Below are 14,760 nucleotides of genomic sequence, written 5' to 3' on the forward strand. Positions count from 1 at the left end.
TATTTTTTTTAATAAAATCTTCATGTTTTGGTAATAATGTCTAGCATGAACTTATTTAAAATAAATGTGAGATATCTAATACACTCTCTCACTCGAGACATGTACATCTCAAACATGAAACTACACATTAGTATATTATTTGGTAATAGTCCAATAATGAAGGATACAGTAATATATTTAACAAACAACAAACCTCAATAATATATGAATTAAATAAATATCATCTTGAAAAGTTAGATTTTAAATTTAATTGAATGTTACAAAATTATTAGTAGAGGCTCTAAATAATTCTAATATCATCTTAAGCTTAGTTGAACCTATATTACAAAGGATTATCGTATCATTTCTCACTTTTCTTGGAATGACAAATGAAACTTTGAAACTTTTAACAGAACATCCCCCCTCCCCATCAAGTTTTTCAAGCTTTTTGATGCTTCTCGATGAAAAATATCAATAAGTTCAATAACTCCTTTGTCATTACTCAACTTATGATTTTGTGAACCAATACTTTGACACTTTCCTTAATTTACTTGTGCATTCATCCCTATGAACAATTTTATCAACATATTTTAATTCTTATATTAAAATTTCATTCTATCTAACATTAATTAATATATATTTTCATTAATTTTCTTTTCAATAGTAATTGAGTTAAAAAGTTGAATATTACTCATATTATTGATATTTAAATCGTTCTGGTTTTTATTTTACATTCATTTTCGAAGACTTAAATGAGAAATATTTCCATCCAAAGGAAACTTCTCAATTGCACATAGTCAAGATCAATCTAATTATAGACGGTTACAACAAGATATCAATGTTTTTTCTAGTAGGGAGAAAACAGTTGGCTAAAAAATACAACAACAATATCTACCTAAGGTGGTTGGTGCCAAGATGAGAATAAGAGTTTATTAGGTTCAATTTTAAAGCCTATGTAGCTTATGGTGGAGGAGCCTATGGTGGATCTTGCAAGGGAGCCTATGGTTAAGCCAATTATGGTTCAATGTGTTGTGGTATCGTCTCTTGCTCAGTCACAACCTGTGCTAGTAGTGATTAGCCATGATAAAATTTGTTTTGTGAATTAATCTCCTTTTGTTAATAATCTAAATATTTCTATTAGTGGTGTACCAATGAAGTCTGATTCTTTGGCTAGTATGATGTCACTACCATTGTTAGATTAATCTCATAGGAGTTATGAGACATTTCTTAATTCTTTGATGTCTGAGAAAACTCGTTTTAAAGAGAAATTGAAATCACCTTTTCAATGGTCTAACATGCTTGATGAAAGCAGAGATTATAATTCTGATTAGGATAATGAACCAGTTCAAACTACAAGAAAACCTGATAGAAGTAGGTTAAAGAAATTTAATACTAAGTAATCAAAATAAAAAGCTTCTAAAAACAATAATGAGTTTTTGATGGAACTTTTGGAAATGCGAGAGGGTTAATTAATGATAAATCTTTTAGTAAATTAAAGCATTTGATTAATGAACTTTAGTTTTTTATTGCTTAGTGTTATATTGGTTTACTATTTCCCATTGAAGTATTTGCTTAGTTTTTTTGTTCATAATATGTATTTTCTTGCCTATATATGTAGTATTTTTATCATGGGTTTGATGTGGTACTCCATGTTTTTCAATTCTTTTTATTTTTATTTTTTAAAAAAATCTTCATGTTTGGGCAGTAAATTATTAGTATAGGTTCTAAATAACTCTAATATCATCTTAAGCTTAATTGAACCTACGTTACAAAGAATTGTCGTATAACTTCTCTCGAAATGACACATGCAATAAGTTCAACAACTCTTTTGTCATTACTCAACATATGATTTTGCGAACCAATACTTTGACACTTTTCTTAATTTACTTGTTCATCCATCCCTATCAACGATTTTATCAATATATTTTAATTTTAGAAGATATAATTATAGAGTTCCTTATACACCTTGGTTAATGTGCTCATTTAGAGTGAGGTTGACCCCATTCTTTTATTAGTATTTTTATCTTTTATTTATTTCCTCTATTAACGCCTTTATATAAAAATAATTTTTTTTATTATTCAACATGTGGGTTTTCCAACACTACCCGTTTATAAATAAAATTAATTCTTTTATTACTCTACATGAACTTGGTTAATGCTATACCTGTATAAATAAAATTTTATTTTTCTTTTATTATTTATCATGGATTTGATCAAAGCTACTCCTTTATAAATAATTCTTTTATTACTCTAGGTGGGCTTGACACATGCTCACCTATATAAATAAAAATTTAAGTTTATTTTATTATTCATTATGGGCCTGACTCTCTAACACGTTATAGATATAAATTATGGGGGTTACTCCCTGCACCTCCCCAATTCTAACCCTCACCCCCCCATTCCATTTTTACCCTTTTCTCTATTTTTTTTATTCCAATTTTATCATTTGGCAAAAATTTATATTTAGAAATACAATTTTATAATTTTATTCTCCCATCCCCACATAACCATATCCAAAACATTAACACCTGCTTTGCTGCAAAATAAGGCATACACATGATGCGGAAATTTTCACAATCAAACCCAACAACTTTCCATATGCTGAAGGAGAGTTTATACCTTCAAGGTGCAACAATTCAATTAAGAAACATACAACAATTGATTCTTTGAGAGAGATTGGCTGCATTCATTAATGTATGTTTTGGATCAAGAAAAAACTTGACATAATATAAAAGACTCTATTATTTTTTCCCTATACATAAAGTAGTTTTAGCACATATTAAGAATATGGCNTAACCACAGAGCATGGCTCCTCACTAATTTTAAATGCAGACTTTTCACTATTAATCTGTATATTGTCATACCAAAGCTTAAACACAACAATATCCAACTTTCTGCTAAATGATTTGATCAACTTCAGAAATCCAACGCCAAGCAACAACCAAGCACAACTCCTCAGACTAAACATATTCATAATCAGGGCATTCTCTTCACTACAAAAGAAAGCCACATCCTTCTTAGCACATGATAAATCACAACAACCATCTTGGCGAGTTACATCTAAAGCCCTAATATAAGAAATTTGTGTTGTCATGTGCATATTTGGAGGTCAAAAGATAACTTTTATGATTAATTTGACATGTAAAATTAACATTTCCTCATACAACATCCTGAAGATAACACCAATCAAAAAGAGTTAGCAAAATAAATAGAGCATAATCCATAAATTGCACCTACCGCTAAAGATTCTGATCATAAAGAAACTTTACAAAATTTGCAATTTAATAAACGTGGTCACTGAGAGGGTCGAGGCCATGTTCATAGATTTTGGAATTTAGACAAGCAACCAATATATGTATGAAAAGGTTAGAATAATTACTTACTTTCATCAGGAAACTTCCCATAGTTATGGTTCAAAGCTTAAAATAAATTAAAAAAAAAAGGAAACGGATAGCGACATCAGTCGACGGATAGCGACATCCGTTGACGGACAGCGACATCCGTTTCGGTGCCTGTCTTCTTCCTCAACGCGCACAACAGCACAACACAGAGATCACAAACTCAAACAGAAACACCAACTACCCAATCCTACACTACACATTGCATACGTTTAAAAAAAAAAGAAAAAATTATAAGAAACTAACCTGTCGACGCCTTGCACCGCCGCAACACCGCCGCACAGCACCCTCTGCGCCGCCGCACCAGAGCAGCAACCACAACCCCACCGCACAACAGCCGCACAAACAAAGAGGAGTGAGAGAGTGAGAATACGAAGTGGGAGAGTGGGAGAGTGGGAGAGTTGCAGAGTTTGGAGGAGGGAGGTTTCAAAATGGTGGAGTGGGGGTGGGGAATACGAAGAGGAATCTGTGAGACTGTAAAAGAGGGGTAAAAGAGGGGGGTTACTGTAGGGTAGGTTAAATAGGGGTAAAAGGGTAAAAAAAAAACATAAAGATTAATTTTGTATTTAAAAAAAAGTTCAAAAAAATTGGGGGGTGGAGATTGCAACCGGGAGGTACAGGGAGTAACTCCCTAAATTATACATTTTTTTTTACTTAGCAAGGGTTTAATTTTTTTATAAATGAAAAATAACTTTGCTTTTATTAATGGACCGATGCTAGCACATAAAAACATCCTCAATATTAAGGCTATTAACATCCCCTTAAGATCAACACTATATTATGAAAATGAATTCTCTATATTCTTGTATGCATTCCTTTTATTTAGGCTAGAAATATTGATTATTTGCAATTTGAATATGCTAAATTTTTAGAAGAGTTTAAATTCCATCGATGAACTTTGTTAATTACATAAAAATATTTTATTTCCAAAAGTAAATCACGAAAACATGATCAATTTACTATTGTTATTTTAAAAAAAAAAATTCATTCATTATTTTTATATTGCTCAATTTAAGGTAATCAAAGTGTAATCAAAGCAAATTTTTTCTACATATTTTTTCAAAAGATGTTAAAAGCAAATGAAACAAACATAATTGAGACATGTAAGATTAAAATAAAATGTTAAAAGATTTTTTTTTATCAATAAAAATAAATTTATTAAATAGGGAGAATTTGATTTTCCCAAGTCATACAAAGAAATATAAACATTCAAGAAAAAAAAAAGGTTTATTTCTTAATAATCCTCTCAAGTAAGCCTAAAATAGTGAGTGTGCTTACCAATTTATGAGTCATCTTTAACTCAAACATATATCCCGTCTAATAACGACAAACTCAACCGCTACGCATGTAGGAAAATATATGGTGTACCTTATACTAAACAAATTGGTACTAAGAGCATCTAAATAAATGACAATAAATGCTCAAGACAAACTTATCATCATTAAATCAAGTTTAAAAGTTCAAGAAAAGGGTGAAGATTTAAATTACAATAATAACACATGACAAGTAGTAAATGGTAGGAACTTAAATAAATAAAAAGAATATAATCCCATTTTCTATTTTCCTAGTTCTAATCATTACATTATTTATAGTAAAGTAAAAATGGATTAACCTAAATTCCTATTACAAAATCTATATATGCACAATATGCTTAAATATTTGTCAATCTTTTTTTAAAATATTTTTAAGTTTAGTTAAATTCTACAAATTTAATTTGTAAGATGAAGGTTTATGTATTCATTTATATATTATAAATTGGTCGTATCAGCAACTAACTTTTTGTTATTGTGTATAGGCTCTAAATATATCATTTTAAGCTTAATTCAACCTACATTACAAAAGATTATCATATCACTAATTCTTACTTTTTTTCGGAATAACACATGCAACTTTGAAACTTTTTGTGATGCTTCTCGATGAACAATAATAATAAATTCAATAACTCCTTTGTCGTAGCTCAACTTATGATTTTGTGAACCAATACTTTGGCATTTTCCTTAATTTACTTGTTCATCCATCCCAATGATTTTATCAATATATTTTAATTCTTATATTAAATTTTCATTCATATATAGTTTTGTTAATTGATATATAGTTTTGTTAATNTTATTTTCAATAGTAATTGAATTAAAAAGTTGAATATTACTCATAGATTATTGATACTTAAATCGTTTTGATTTTTATTTTACATCTAATCATCTTGGAATTCTTAAATGAGAAATACAATTCAACCATCTTAAGCTTCTCGTGGTTGCATATAGGCTCTAAATATACCATCTTAAGCTTAATTCAACCTACATTACAAAATATTATCATATCACTTCTCACTTTTTGTTTAGAATGACACATGCAATTTTGAAACTTTTAATCGAGACCCCATCAAGTTTTTCAAGCTTTTTGATGCTTCTCGATGAACAATAACAATAAATTCAATAACTCCTTTGTCGTTACTCAACTTATGATTTTGTGAACCAATACTTTGATACTTTCCTTAATGTACTTGTTTAGAGTTTAGGGTTTAGAGTTTAGAGTGAACTTGACCCCACTCTTTTATTAATATTTTTATCTTTTTATTTATTTCCTCTATTAACGCTTTTATAAAAAAATAAATTTTTTTATTATTCAACATGGGTTTCCTAACACTATCCCTTTATAAATAAAATTAATTCTTTTATTACTCTACATGAACTTGGTTCATGCTACACCTATATAAATAAAATTTTAATTTTCTTTTATTATTTATCATGGATTTGATCAAAACTACTTTTTTACAAATAATTCTTTTATTACTCTAAGTGGGCTTGACACACGCTAACCTATATATTCTTTCCATATATTCTTGTATGTATTCCTTTTAATTAGGCTAGAGATATTGGTTATTTACAGTTTGAGTATGCTAAATGTTTACAAGAGTATAAATTACATGAAATGAACTTTTTTAATTACATAAAAATATTTCATTTTTAAAAGTAAATCACGAAAACATGATCAATTTATTATTATTATTTTTTTAAGTTCATTCATTACTTTTACATTGCTAAATTTAAGGTAATCAAAGTGTAATCAAAGCAAACATTTTCACATATTTGTTTAAAAAGATGTTAAAGCAAATGAAAAAAACATAATTGAGATATGTAAGATTTAAAATAAAATGTTAAATGATTTTTTTTATCAATAAAAAATAAATTTATTAAATAAGGAGAATTGGAATTTCCCAAGTTATACAAAGAAATATAAACATTCAAGAAAAAAAGATTTATTTCTTAGCAATCCTCTCAAGCAAGCCTAAAATAGTGAGTGTGCTTACCAATTTATGAGTCATTTTTAACTCAAACATATATCGTATTTTAGTTTAATAACAAACTCAACCGCTCACATAGCGAAATATATAACACTCCTATGACGTAACTTATACTAAACAAATTGGTACTAATAGCATATAAATAAATGACAATAAATGTTCAAGACAAACCGATCATCATTAAATCAAGTTTAAAAGTTCAAGAAAAGGGTGAAAATTTAAATTCCAATAATAACACATGACAAGTAATAAATAAAAGAAACTTAAATAAATAAAAAGAATATAATTCCATTTTCTATTTTCCTAGTTCTAAGCATTACAATATTTATAGTAAAAGTAAAAAGTGATCACCATACATTCCTATTATAAAATTTATATATGCACAATATGCTTAAATATTTGTGAATCCTTTTAGAAAATATTTTTAAGTTTAGTTAAATTCTACAAATTTAATTTTTAAGATGAAGGTTTATATTCATTTACATATTATAAATTGGTCGTATCAGCAACTAACTTTTTGTGGTTGTGTATAGGCTCTAAATATATCATTTTAAGCTTAATTCAACCTACATTACAAAAGATTATCATATCACTAATTCTTACTTTTTTCGGAATGACACATGCAACTTTGAAACTTTTTGTGATGCTTCTCGATGAACAATAATAATAAATTCAATAACTCCTTTGTCGTAGCTCAACTTATGATTTTGTGAACCAATACTTTGGCATTTTCCTTAATTTACTTGTTCATCCATCCCAATGATTTTATCAATATATTTTAATTCTTATATTAAATTTTCATTCATATATAGTTTTGTTAATTGATATATAGTTTTGTTAATTTTATTTTCAATAGTAATTGAATTAAAAAGTTGAATATTACTCATAGATTATTGATACTTAAATCGTTTTGATTTTTATTTTACATCTAATCATCTTGGAATTCTTAAATGAGAAATACAATTTCTTTGAACTATAACTAAATTCTCTCTAAGTTAAAACTAATCAATTTATGGTATCATCACTCTCATACCCGTGTAAAGGAATAAAATGCATCTCTCATCATGTATTTATGAAAACTTCAAAATGAAAAGAAATGAGAGTTAAAGACTCAACAATATCTTCAAAACAAGTATATACAGTGAATACTCAAGATGAACACACATATGCTTACTTGTAAAAATAAAAAACATTGAACTTTCGCTTTGAACAATATCTTTAGACGCCTACACACGTAATTTCACAAGTTATGGTATTTGTATTATGGCATTTTTTGTCCTCCATCCGAGAGTTAATGTTTTGTGAAAGTGCAAAAAAAAGGCTAATGAAAAAGAATACTTTACTTGCATAGCTACAAAATGAGTAAAAAGTACTTCTTGTAACTAGTTTAGTTAAAGAAACAATTTCTATTAAGAGATTAAATATAGATTAAGTTTATTAACTAGTATAAAGAAATTGTTCATGCTTTATTCTCTTAGGTTCTACTTTAGATGTTTTTGAACGACTTCGTTCTACTACATCTACAATGTGTGTTTTTATGAAAAACACTTTTGAAAATTTACCAACACAATTTATATTTTTACTTTGTTTTTGTTTCAATAGTCACATTACATTTGTCCTCGTATTATATATATTTTCATAAATTAGAAAAATCTTATCGAAATAATTACTCCACATTTCACTAACTATTTTTGTTTTTTCATGATCAAATTGTATTTAATTTTTAAATTCATTTCCAGAATTTTGTTCACTTTGTGTGAAATCTATCATTATTGGTTCTATTTTGGTTCTATTTTGAGATTTCTTATTTTTCAAGCCGAGGCCTACAATCTAGATAACCCAATCATATTATTCCTTTTTGAACAAAATATTTATCTTCTACCCAAAACCATGGCAAGTATATTTACTTTATTATATGTTCACAGTACGATTTTATTATCATATTTCAGTAAAGATATAAAAATGTAAATGTTAAAGCAATTGCCTTTAGAAATAATTTGATTCTTTACTCAATGATATGGAAGTGTAAGAATTCAATAATATTTGGAGAAATGAAAATTCTAGAAAAAAAAAATAATGGGACATACCAAAAACAGTACACACCACTTGTTTTCATTTTCATTTTAACCTGACAAACCCAAATTAAATCAGTTTAACCTTGGTGAAATTAGAATGACTTAAGAGTAAAAGAAAAAAAGCAAATACTAGTATTTTAGTATGAAAATAAAAGTTGAAGTTTTGTATTTGTAAAAGTAAAAAAGGAAATTGAAGGATAAAAAAGTAAATGTAAAATAGTGAGGTTGAATGTGAAAATAATAATAATAAAAGTGATAATTAATTATGTCCCTTGATTAAATAATAAAAGAAGAATGTTATATATATATTACGTGTCAAGAAGAACATAATGCATTTGCGAGAAACAGAGGAAGATGTTAGTGTAACACGGAAAAGCTTGAATTGCATGCAGTAAAGAGAGTTTTGCAAAGAAGGGACAACAAAGTTAAAGGCTTTCTTGAATTGAAGAAGCTTATGCGGCAAAGCGTGTAAGAGAGAAACCGCTAAGCATAGCTTTTTCGGAAACCTCTCACGTGAAAGCATCACATATTTAGTATCCTAAGCCCTATGACTCTTCCCTTTAACTCATAACGTAAATCATCTTCACCAAGTTTTAGAATATATATAATTATTAGTCCATCATGAACCGTAATTCTTACCTTCCCCCTCACGTGTTTTATCTACTACTTCTACAACCTGTCTTTTCTGCAAAACCATTATGCAGAATGCAAGTGTGTCAAACTTTAGTTTTCGTGCCACTCGGTGAAAGTTACAATTTCGTAGGTAATGTAAATGGCTTGCTACTACGCTACCTTCTAAAAACATCAATCAGATCAACCCATCAAACATGCATGCCAAGTACACCCTTCTTTCACTTCTTCAGTTAAATTAATTATTTCATTTTTGTCTTTTTAATCTTTTTTTATCATTTTCATGCCCCTTTTCTGTATCCTTTGTGTATATATAGGGCATGCACGGCTTCCTCACTCTTCACAACCTTCCGTGTTCCTGCATGTCATTTTAGGGGTTGAGTAGCAAGAAACCCAGTTAAGGTTTCTTAACCTATCAACTCCTAAAACCAAAACCATGGCTATTCTCAACAGTCAAAATCATATGGCCTTAGCCTTTGGCGTTCTAGGTATAACTCATCCGTCTCTTTCACTACTATAATTTTCTCCTTCTTCTTTTTCTTTCTAGATCTGGTATTCCACTACCACACCAAACTTAATGCTTTGCTTACTGTTCTTCTCTTTTTCCTCCAACCCTTTGCGTTGCCTTTCCATCTACTAATAACTCCTACCAACCTCAGATATTATTAATAATCACCCTTCTCTAGTAATTTCCATTATATCTAGCATTTTTTTTTTCATGCACCATTACGTAATTTACTATAATTCAACCTTTCTTTCTCCAAAAGCCAAGAATTTAACACATATTTTGATGTGCAGGAAACGTGATCTCCTTCATGGTGTATTTGGCACCCCTGTAAGTCTTGCAGTTTCCTTTGAATAGGTTTTAGTGTACCATAATGAATGTGAATGCTAAATATCTTTTCCTTTTCCTAATTTGTAGGCCAACTTTTTACCGGATTCACAAAAGGAAATCCACTGAAGGTTTTCAATCACTTCCTTATCTGGTGGCACTGTTCAGCTCCATGCTTTGGCTGTACTATGCTACTCTCAAGCCAGCTGATGCTACTCTCCTAATTACCATTAACTTAGTGGGAAGTGTCATTGAGACGGTTTACATTGTCATGTTCTTACTCTATGCCACCCATGATGCCAGGGTATATATATTCACCTATCACTTTTCCAAAATGTTAATCAAATTATTGGAATGAAAAACTTAATTCACATTATATATCTGTGCTAAATGGTAATTATTTAATGAACTTCTTTCATCATTCAGTAAATTTTAACTACTAAAATGAAAGTTATATTTGCATTAAATAGGATGACACAAATCTTGTTACAGATTGACTAACGCTGATGAGCGTTACTTTTTTTTTTTTTTTTTTCTTTTTTTATTGCAGAAGTTAACCGTTAAATTGTTTATGGTGATGAACGTGGGTTCCTTTGCCTTGATCTTCTTCGTCACCTTCTTCACTATGCATGGTGCCCTCCGAATCACAGTCGTTGGATGGGTTTGTGTATCTATAGCAGTAGCTGTTTTTGCAGCACCCTTGAGCATTGTGGTGAGTAAACTTCTTACAATTCCATTGCTATTTCCATGCTTGCACCACCTTCAATCTCATTACCCTGAAGGCTTAATTAAAACTATGATTGTGATCACAATATTTTATACTACAAAAACTCTATCACCCATTGATTTCTTGATCTGCAAGCAGGCACAAGTTATTCGAACCAAGAATGTGGAGTTTATGCCCCTTAACTTGTCGGTTTTCCTGACGCTGAGTGCCATAATTTGGTTTTCCTATGGTTTCTTCCTGAAGGACATATGCATTGCTGTAAGTACATGCAGACACAAACATTTAGTGTCATAGGTTAACACGAAAACAAATTTCATTGCTTTTCTTGGTATGTGTAAGCAGGTTCCAAATGTGCTGGGTTTCGCATTGGGACTACTTCAGATGCTGCTGTATGCCATATACAGAAACAGTAAACCGAAGAATGTTGCAAAGGAGGAGCCATTGAAAAATATTGTTGTGGTGAATCCGTTGGGAACGTCTGAGGTGTACCCAGTTCAAGTAATCGACAAAGAGAAAGAAGAAGGAGTAGAAGGTCCCAGAGAAGACGAGAAAGATGTCGAAGCAAAGAAACGCCCGGCATGAACATCGTATATACTATGCTCAGTGCTTAGGAGCACTTCGAAGCATCCTAGGAAATAAATATTAATAGTCGGTGACTGTTATGTTAAATTCTAATTCTCTTGCTATGTACGAACCATGGTGTACCCTTCATCTTCAAGAATTTTCATGATAGTTACCTCAGTACAGCACCTGCAGTGGATAGAAAAAGGATTATATTTATCTTTTCAAATCATTGTCTTTGACTTGTTTCAAAATTATTGAATACCCTTGCGTATGAAAATGCTCTTAAGTGACATATATATAATTATACCGTATATAGATAGAGAACCTCACCTTTTAAAACTTGTTAATATACTGTTTTTGATATAAAGTTGTAAGTTTAAGAAAATATAAATTATAAGGTTTATCATGCTTATAAAGTTAATTGTTAAATATTTTTTTTATTAGGGAGGGAGTGTGATTATAATGAGAAATGAAATTCAATTTCAATAGTAAATTAGATTTGAGTTAAATGAGTTAGAGTTTTCGTGATGAGAAAGGAATTCATGATTTCATTTTATTAATAAAAATCAAAATATAAGATAATATGGGTCTCACCAAACTTTCAACAAGTTTTCTTAATAAAATTAAATAATAATTAGCTCTAGATAACCAATCTTTAAACACTTTTTTTTTTAAATCAACTAAGCCAACATAAAACTTTTTAATTTTAATTTTTTTTCCAAAGTAATGTCTATTACATCGAAATATAAAATATACATAAAAAATAAAATTTAAAATAGTCTTACATTGTCAAAAAGGATCCATCAACTCAACATTGTTTGAGAGATTTAGGGTTCAATGAAAAATGAACTTTGCCTAGAAAGTTGGGATGGATGGATGAAGGAGTGTGCTTCTGCTGAGAAATAAGATTCAATTTCAGTGATGACTTGAGATTGAGTTAAACTAATTATGATTTTTGGATTTTGCTTCAAATGGGGAAATGAACTTGAGTTTGAAAGACAGTTTTTGACGAAATAAAATGAACTTTAACTATAAAAGAAGAAATCAATCACACGTGATCATCGTGAAAGACAAATTGAAATTAATGTTTTCATTTATTTCATAAAGAGTCAAAAAAATGCACCATATAACATCATCCTAGCCAATGTTTCAATTCAGTCTCTTTATAACGTTAAATAATGAAGTAATAATTTGATGCTAGCCAAGCCAACTTTTCATTATTATTATTTTTGCTAAAATATATTTGGGCTAAACCCATGTAAAACTTTTTAATTTTAGAAATTTTCTCAAAATTAATATCAGCTAAAATTTAAAATAATTTTTAAAAATTTACATGTCTACACTACAAGAAGATCAATTGACTCAACATTGAGGAAGATATTTGATATGTATTTATCTTATAAAGTCATATTCTTTTAATTAAGGATGATAAAGTAAATGAAGATTAGGGTTGAGAAAAATAACTTATTTGTATTGTACTATAATGCATTATATTATACTAAAATAAACTGTTGTATTTATTCTTTTTTCTTATTTAGTTTTCATTCAACTACTTTGTCTTGAAAAAGATGTTATTTAATAATAAAATATTAATAAAAGAAATCATTCACATAAAAAATTAATAATTAATTTTTAAGATAAAATTTTTATATTTTTTTATCAATAAACATATATTATTGTAAATTACGTATTATGAATCGAAAGAGACTTACATACAAACACAATTTTGATCTTTGAAGGCATTAGTATTAATATTTTGGGTGTTGTTCCCTCCACCCCGCCTTTGCTCCCTCCACCTCTCCAACTTTTTTCAAAAAATTTTTAATTACAAAAATAACCCTTTTTTTTTTTACTTTTAATCCTATTTAATTATTTTAATATAAAACCCTAATTTCTATCATTTTTACCTTACTTTTTTTACTTTTTCTTCAAAACCTAATCCATTCTCCTTTTCACTCCACTGCCACCACAGCCCCACCTCCCACTTTTCATTTTTTTAATTCTCTTTTTTCCTCTTCCTTCTCTCGTCCTCTTTCTTTTACTTTTTAACTTTTTTCTTCAAACTCTAATCTCTTCCCCTTTTCCCTCCATGGCAGCACTACATCCCATCCTCACAACACGCTTTTGCCTTCAAAATATATTGTTGAAGAGATTTGTCAAGAGCAAACATGAATTCAGGAAGCAAAATTGCATGCATGGGTATTATTGACAACACAAAGAAGCTTTCAAGGAGTCATCTATGATTCCTAGAATTTCAAGGGCGAAAAAGCGTTCTTTATTTTATGAGAAACGTCGAAACACTTCATCCTCTTCTCTAGCTACATTCTTGCTGTACTGTAGATCCAATTTCTGCCAAAACTAGGTTTAAAAATTGGTATTAATCATTAAATTTATTGAATTTCATAATAGACTTACAGTTGACATAATTAGTATAAAAATCTTAAAACCATGCTTAGGGAGGGAAGTTTGAAAGACGAATATCGACATGCGTTCTCTGTTGATATCCGTGCACAAAAGTTAATATCTTTTATTTACTTTAATTTATATATTGTTGAAGGGTAAAAAAGAAATGAAGAGGTGCACGTAAGAGTGTGTGAGAGTGGAGGGAATTTTAATCCTAAATATAACTTTTACTAAAGGATGAAATAGGAATAGAAAAAATAGAGTAAAAAATAAAAATGGAATGGAAAGGTATAGGGAGCAAAGGATGAAATAGAAATAGAAAAAATAGAATAAAGAATAAAAATGGAATGGAAAAGTACAGGAAGCAAGTGAGGAGGTGCAAGAAACAACGCCTTAAAATTTTTTGAATGTATACTAAAAGTGAGAACATTAAAAAGATTTCATGCAAAGGAGAAGTAGAAAACTTCAATTTACAATAGAAAATGAAATTGGACAATCAAATCAAAACTTCAAGTGAGAAACTTATGGATAGAAATAAAGCTTGCGTAGACAAATTATTGGTATACTTTAAAGCCAAAAGAATATACCAAGAACAATTGAGAATAGAGAGAAAAAAAAAAGCGATGTTGTGAAAGGTACCATGAACGAAAAGTGAAGAAATTAAGGTTCAAGCATTGAAAAAATGTAAAGGAACTGCTATATATACCTTTAAACTTACAAGTAGTTACCACTAACATAAAAAAATGTAAGGACAAAAATTCAAAATTAAAGGACGTAACGGCTATTCTATTTCCTCACGAAAATCTTCTCTGTTACAAAGATATTAGAAGTAAATTGTTTATAAAAAAATG

At 29.2% G+C, this 14,760-nt stretch overlaps 1 protein-coding gene across 1 annotated transcript; it reads left to right on the plus strand.

Moving 5' to 3' along the window:
• The first annotated feature begins 9,509 nt into the window (after positions 1-9,509).
• Positions 9,510-11,683, plus strand: LOC106752806 (bidirectional sugar transporter N3-like). The gene is made up of 7 exons (XM_014634579.2): positions 9,510-9,591; positions 9,701-9,871; positions 10,182-10,218; positions 10,306-10,519; positions 10,766-10,927; positions 11,081-11,200; positions 11,285-11,683. The coding sequence occupies exons 2-7, from the start codon at positions 9,820-9,822 to the stop codon at positions 11,522-11,524; spliced, it is 825 nt and encodes a 274-aa protein (XP_014490065.1). The 5' UTR covers positions 9,510-9,591; positions 9,701-9,819; the 3' UTR covers positions 11,525-11,683.
• The last annotated feature ends 3,077 nt before the right edge of the window (positions 11,684-14,760 follow it).

The sequence above is a fragment of the Vigna radiata genome, unplaced genomic scaffold, assembly GCF_000741045.1.
Source record: "Vigna radiata var. radiata cultivar VC1973A unplaced genomic scaffold, Vradiata_ver6 scaffold_48, whole genome shotgun sequence".
In the NCBI taxonomy this organism is placed as follows: domain Eukaryota; kingdom Viridiplantae; phylum Streptophyta; class Magnoliopsida; order Fabales; family Fabaceae; genus Vigna; species Vigna radiata.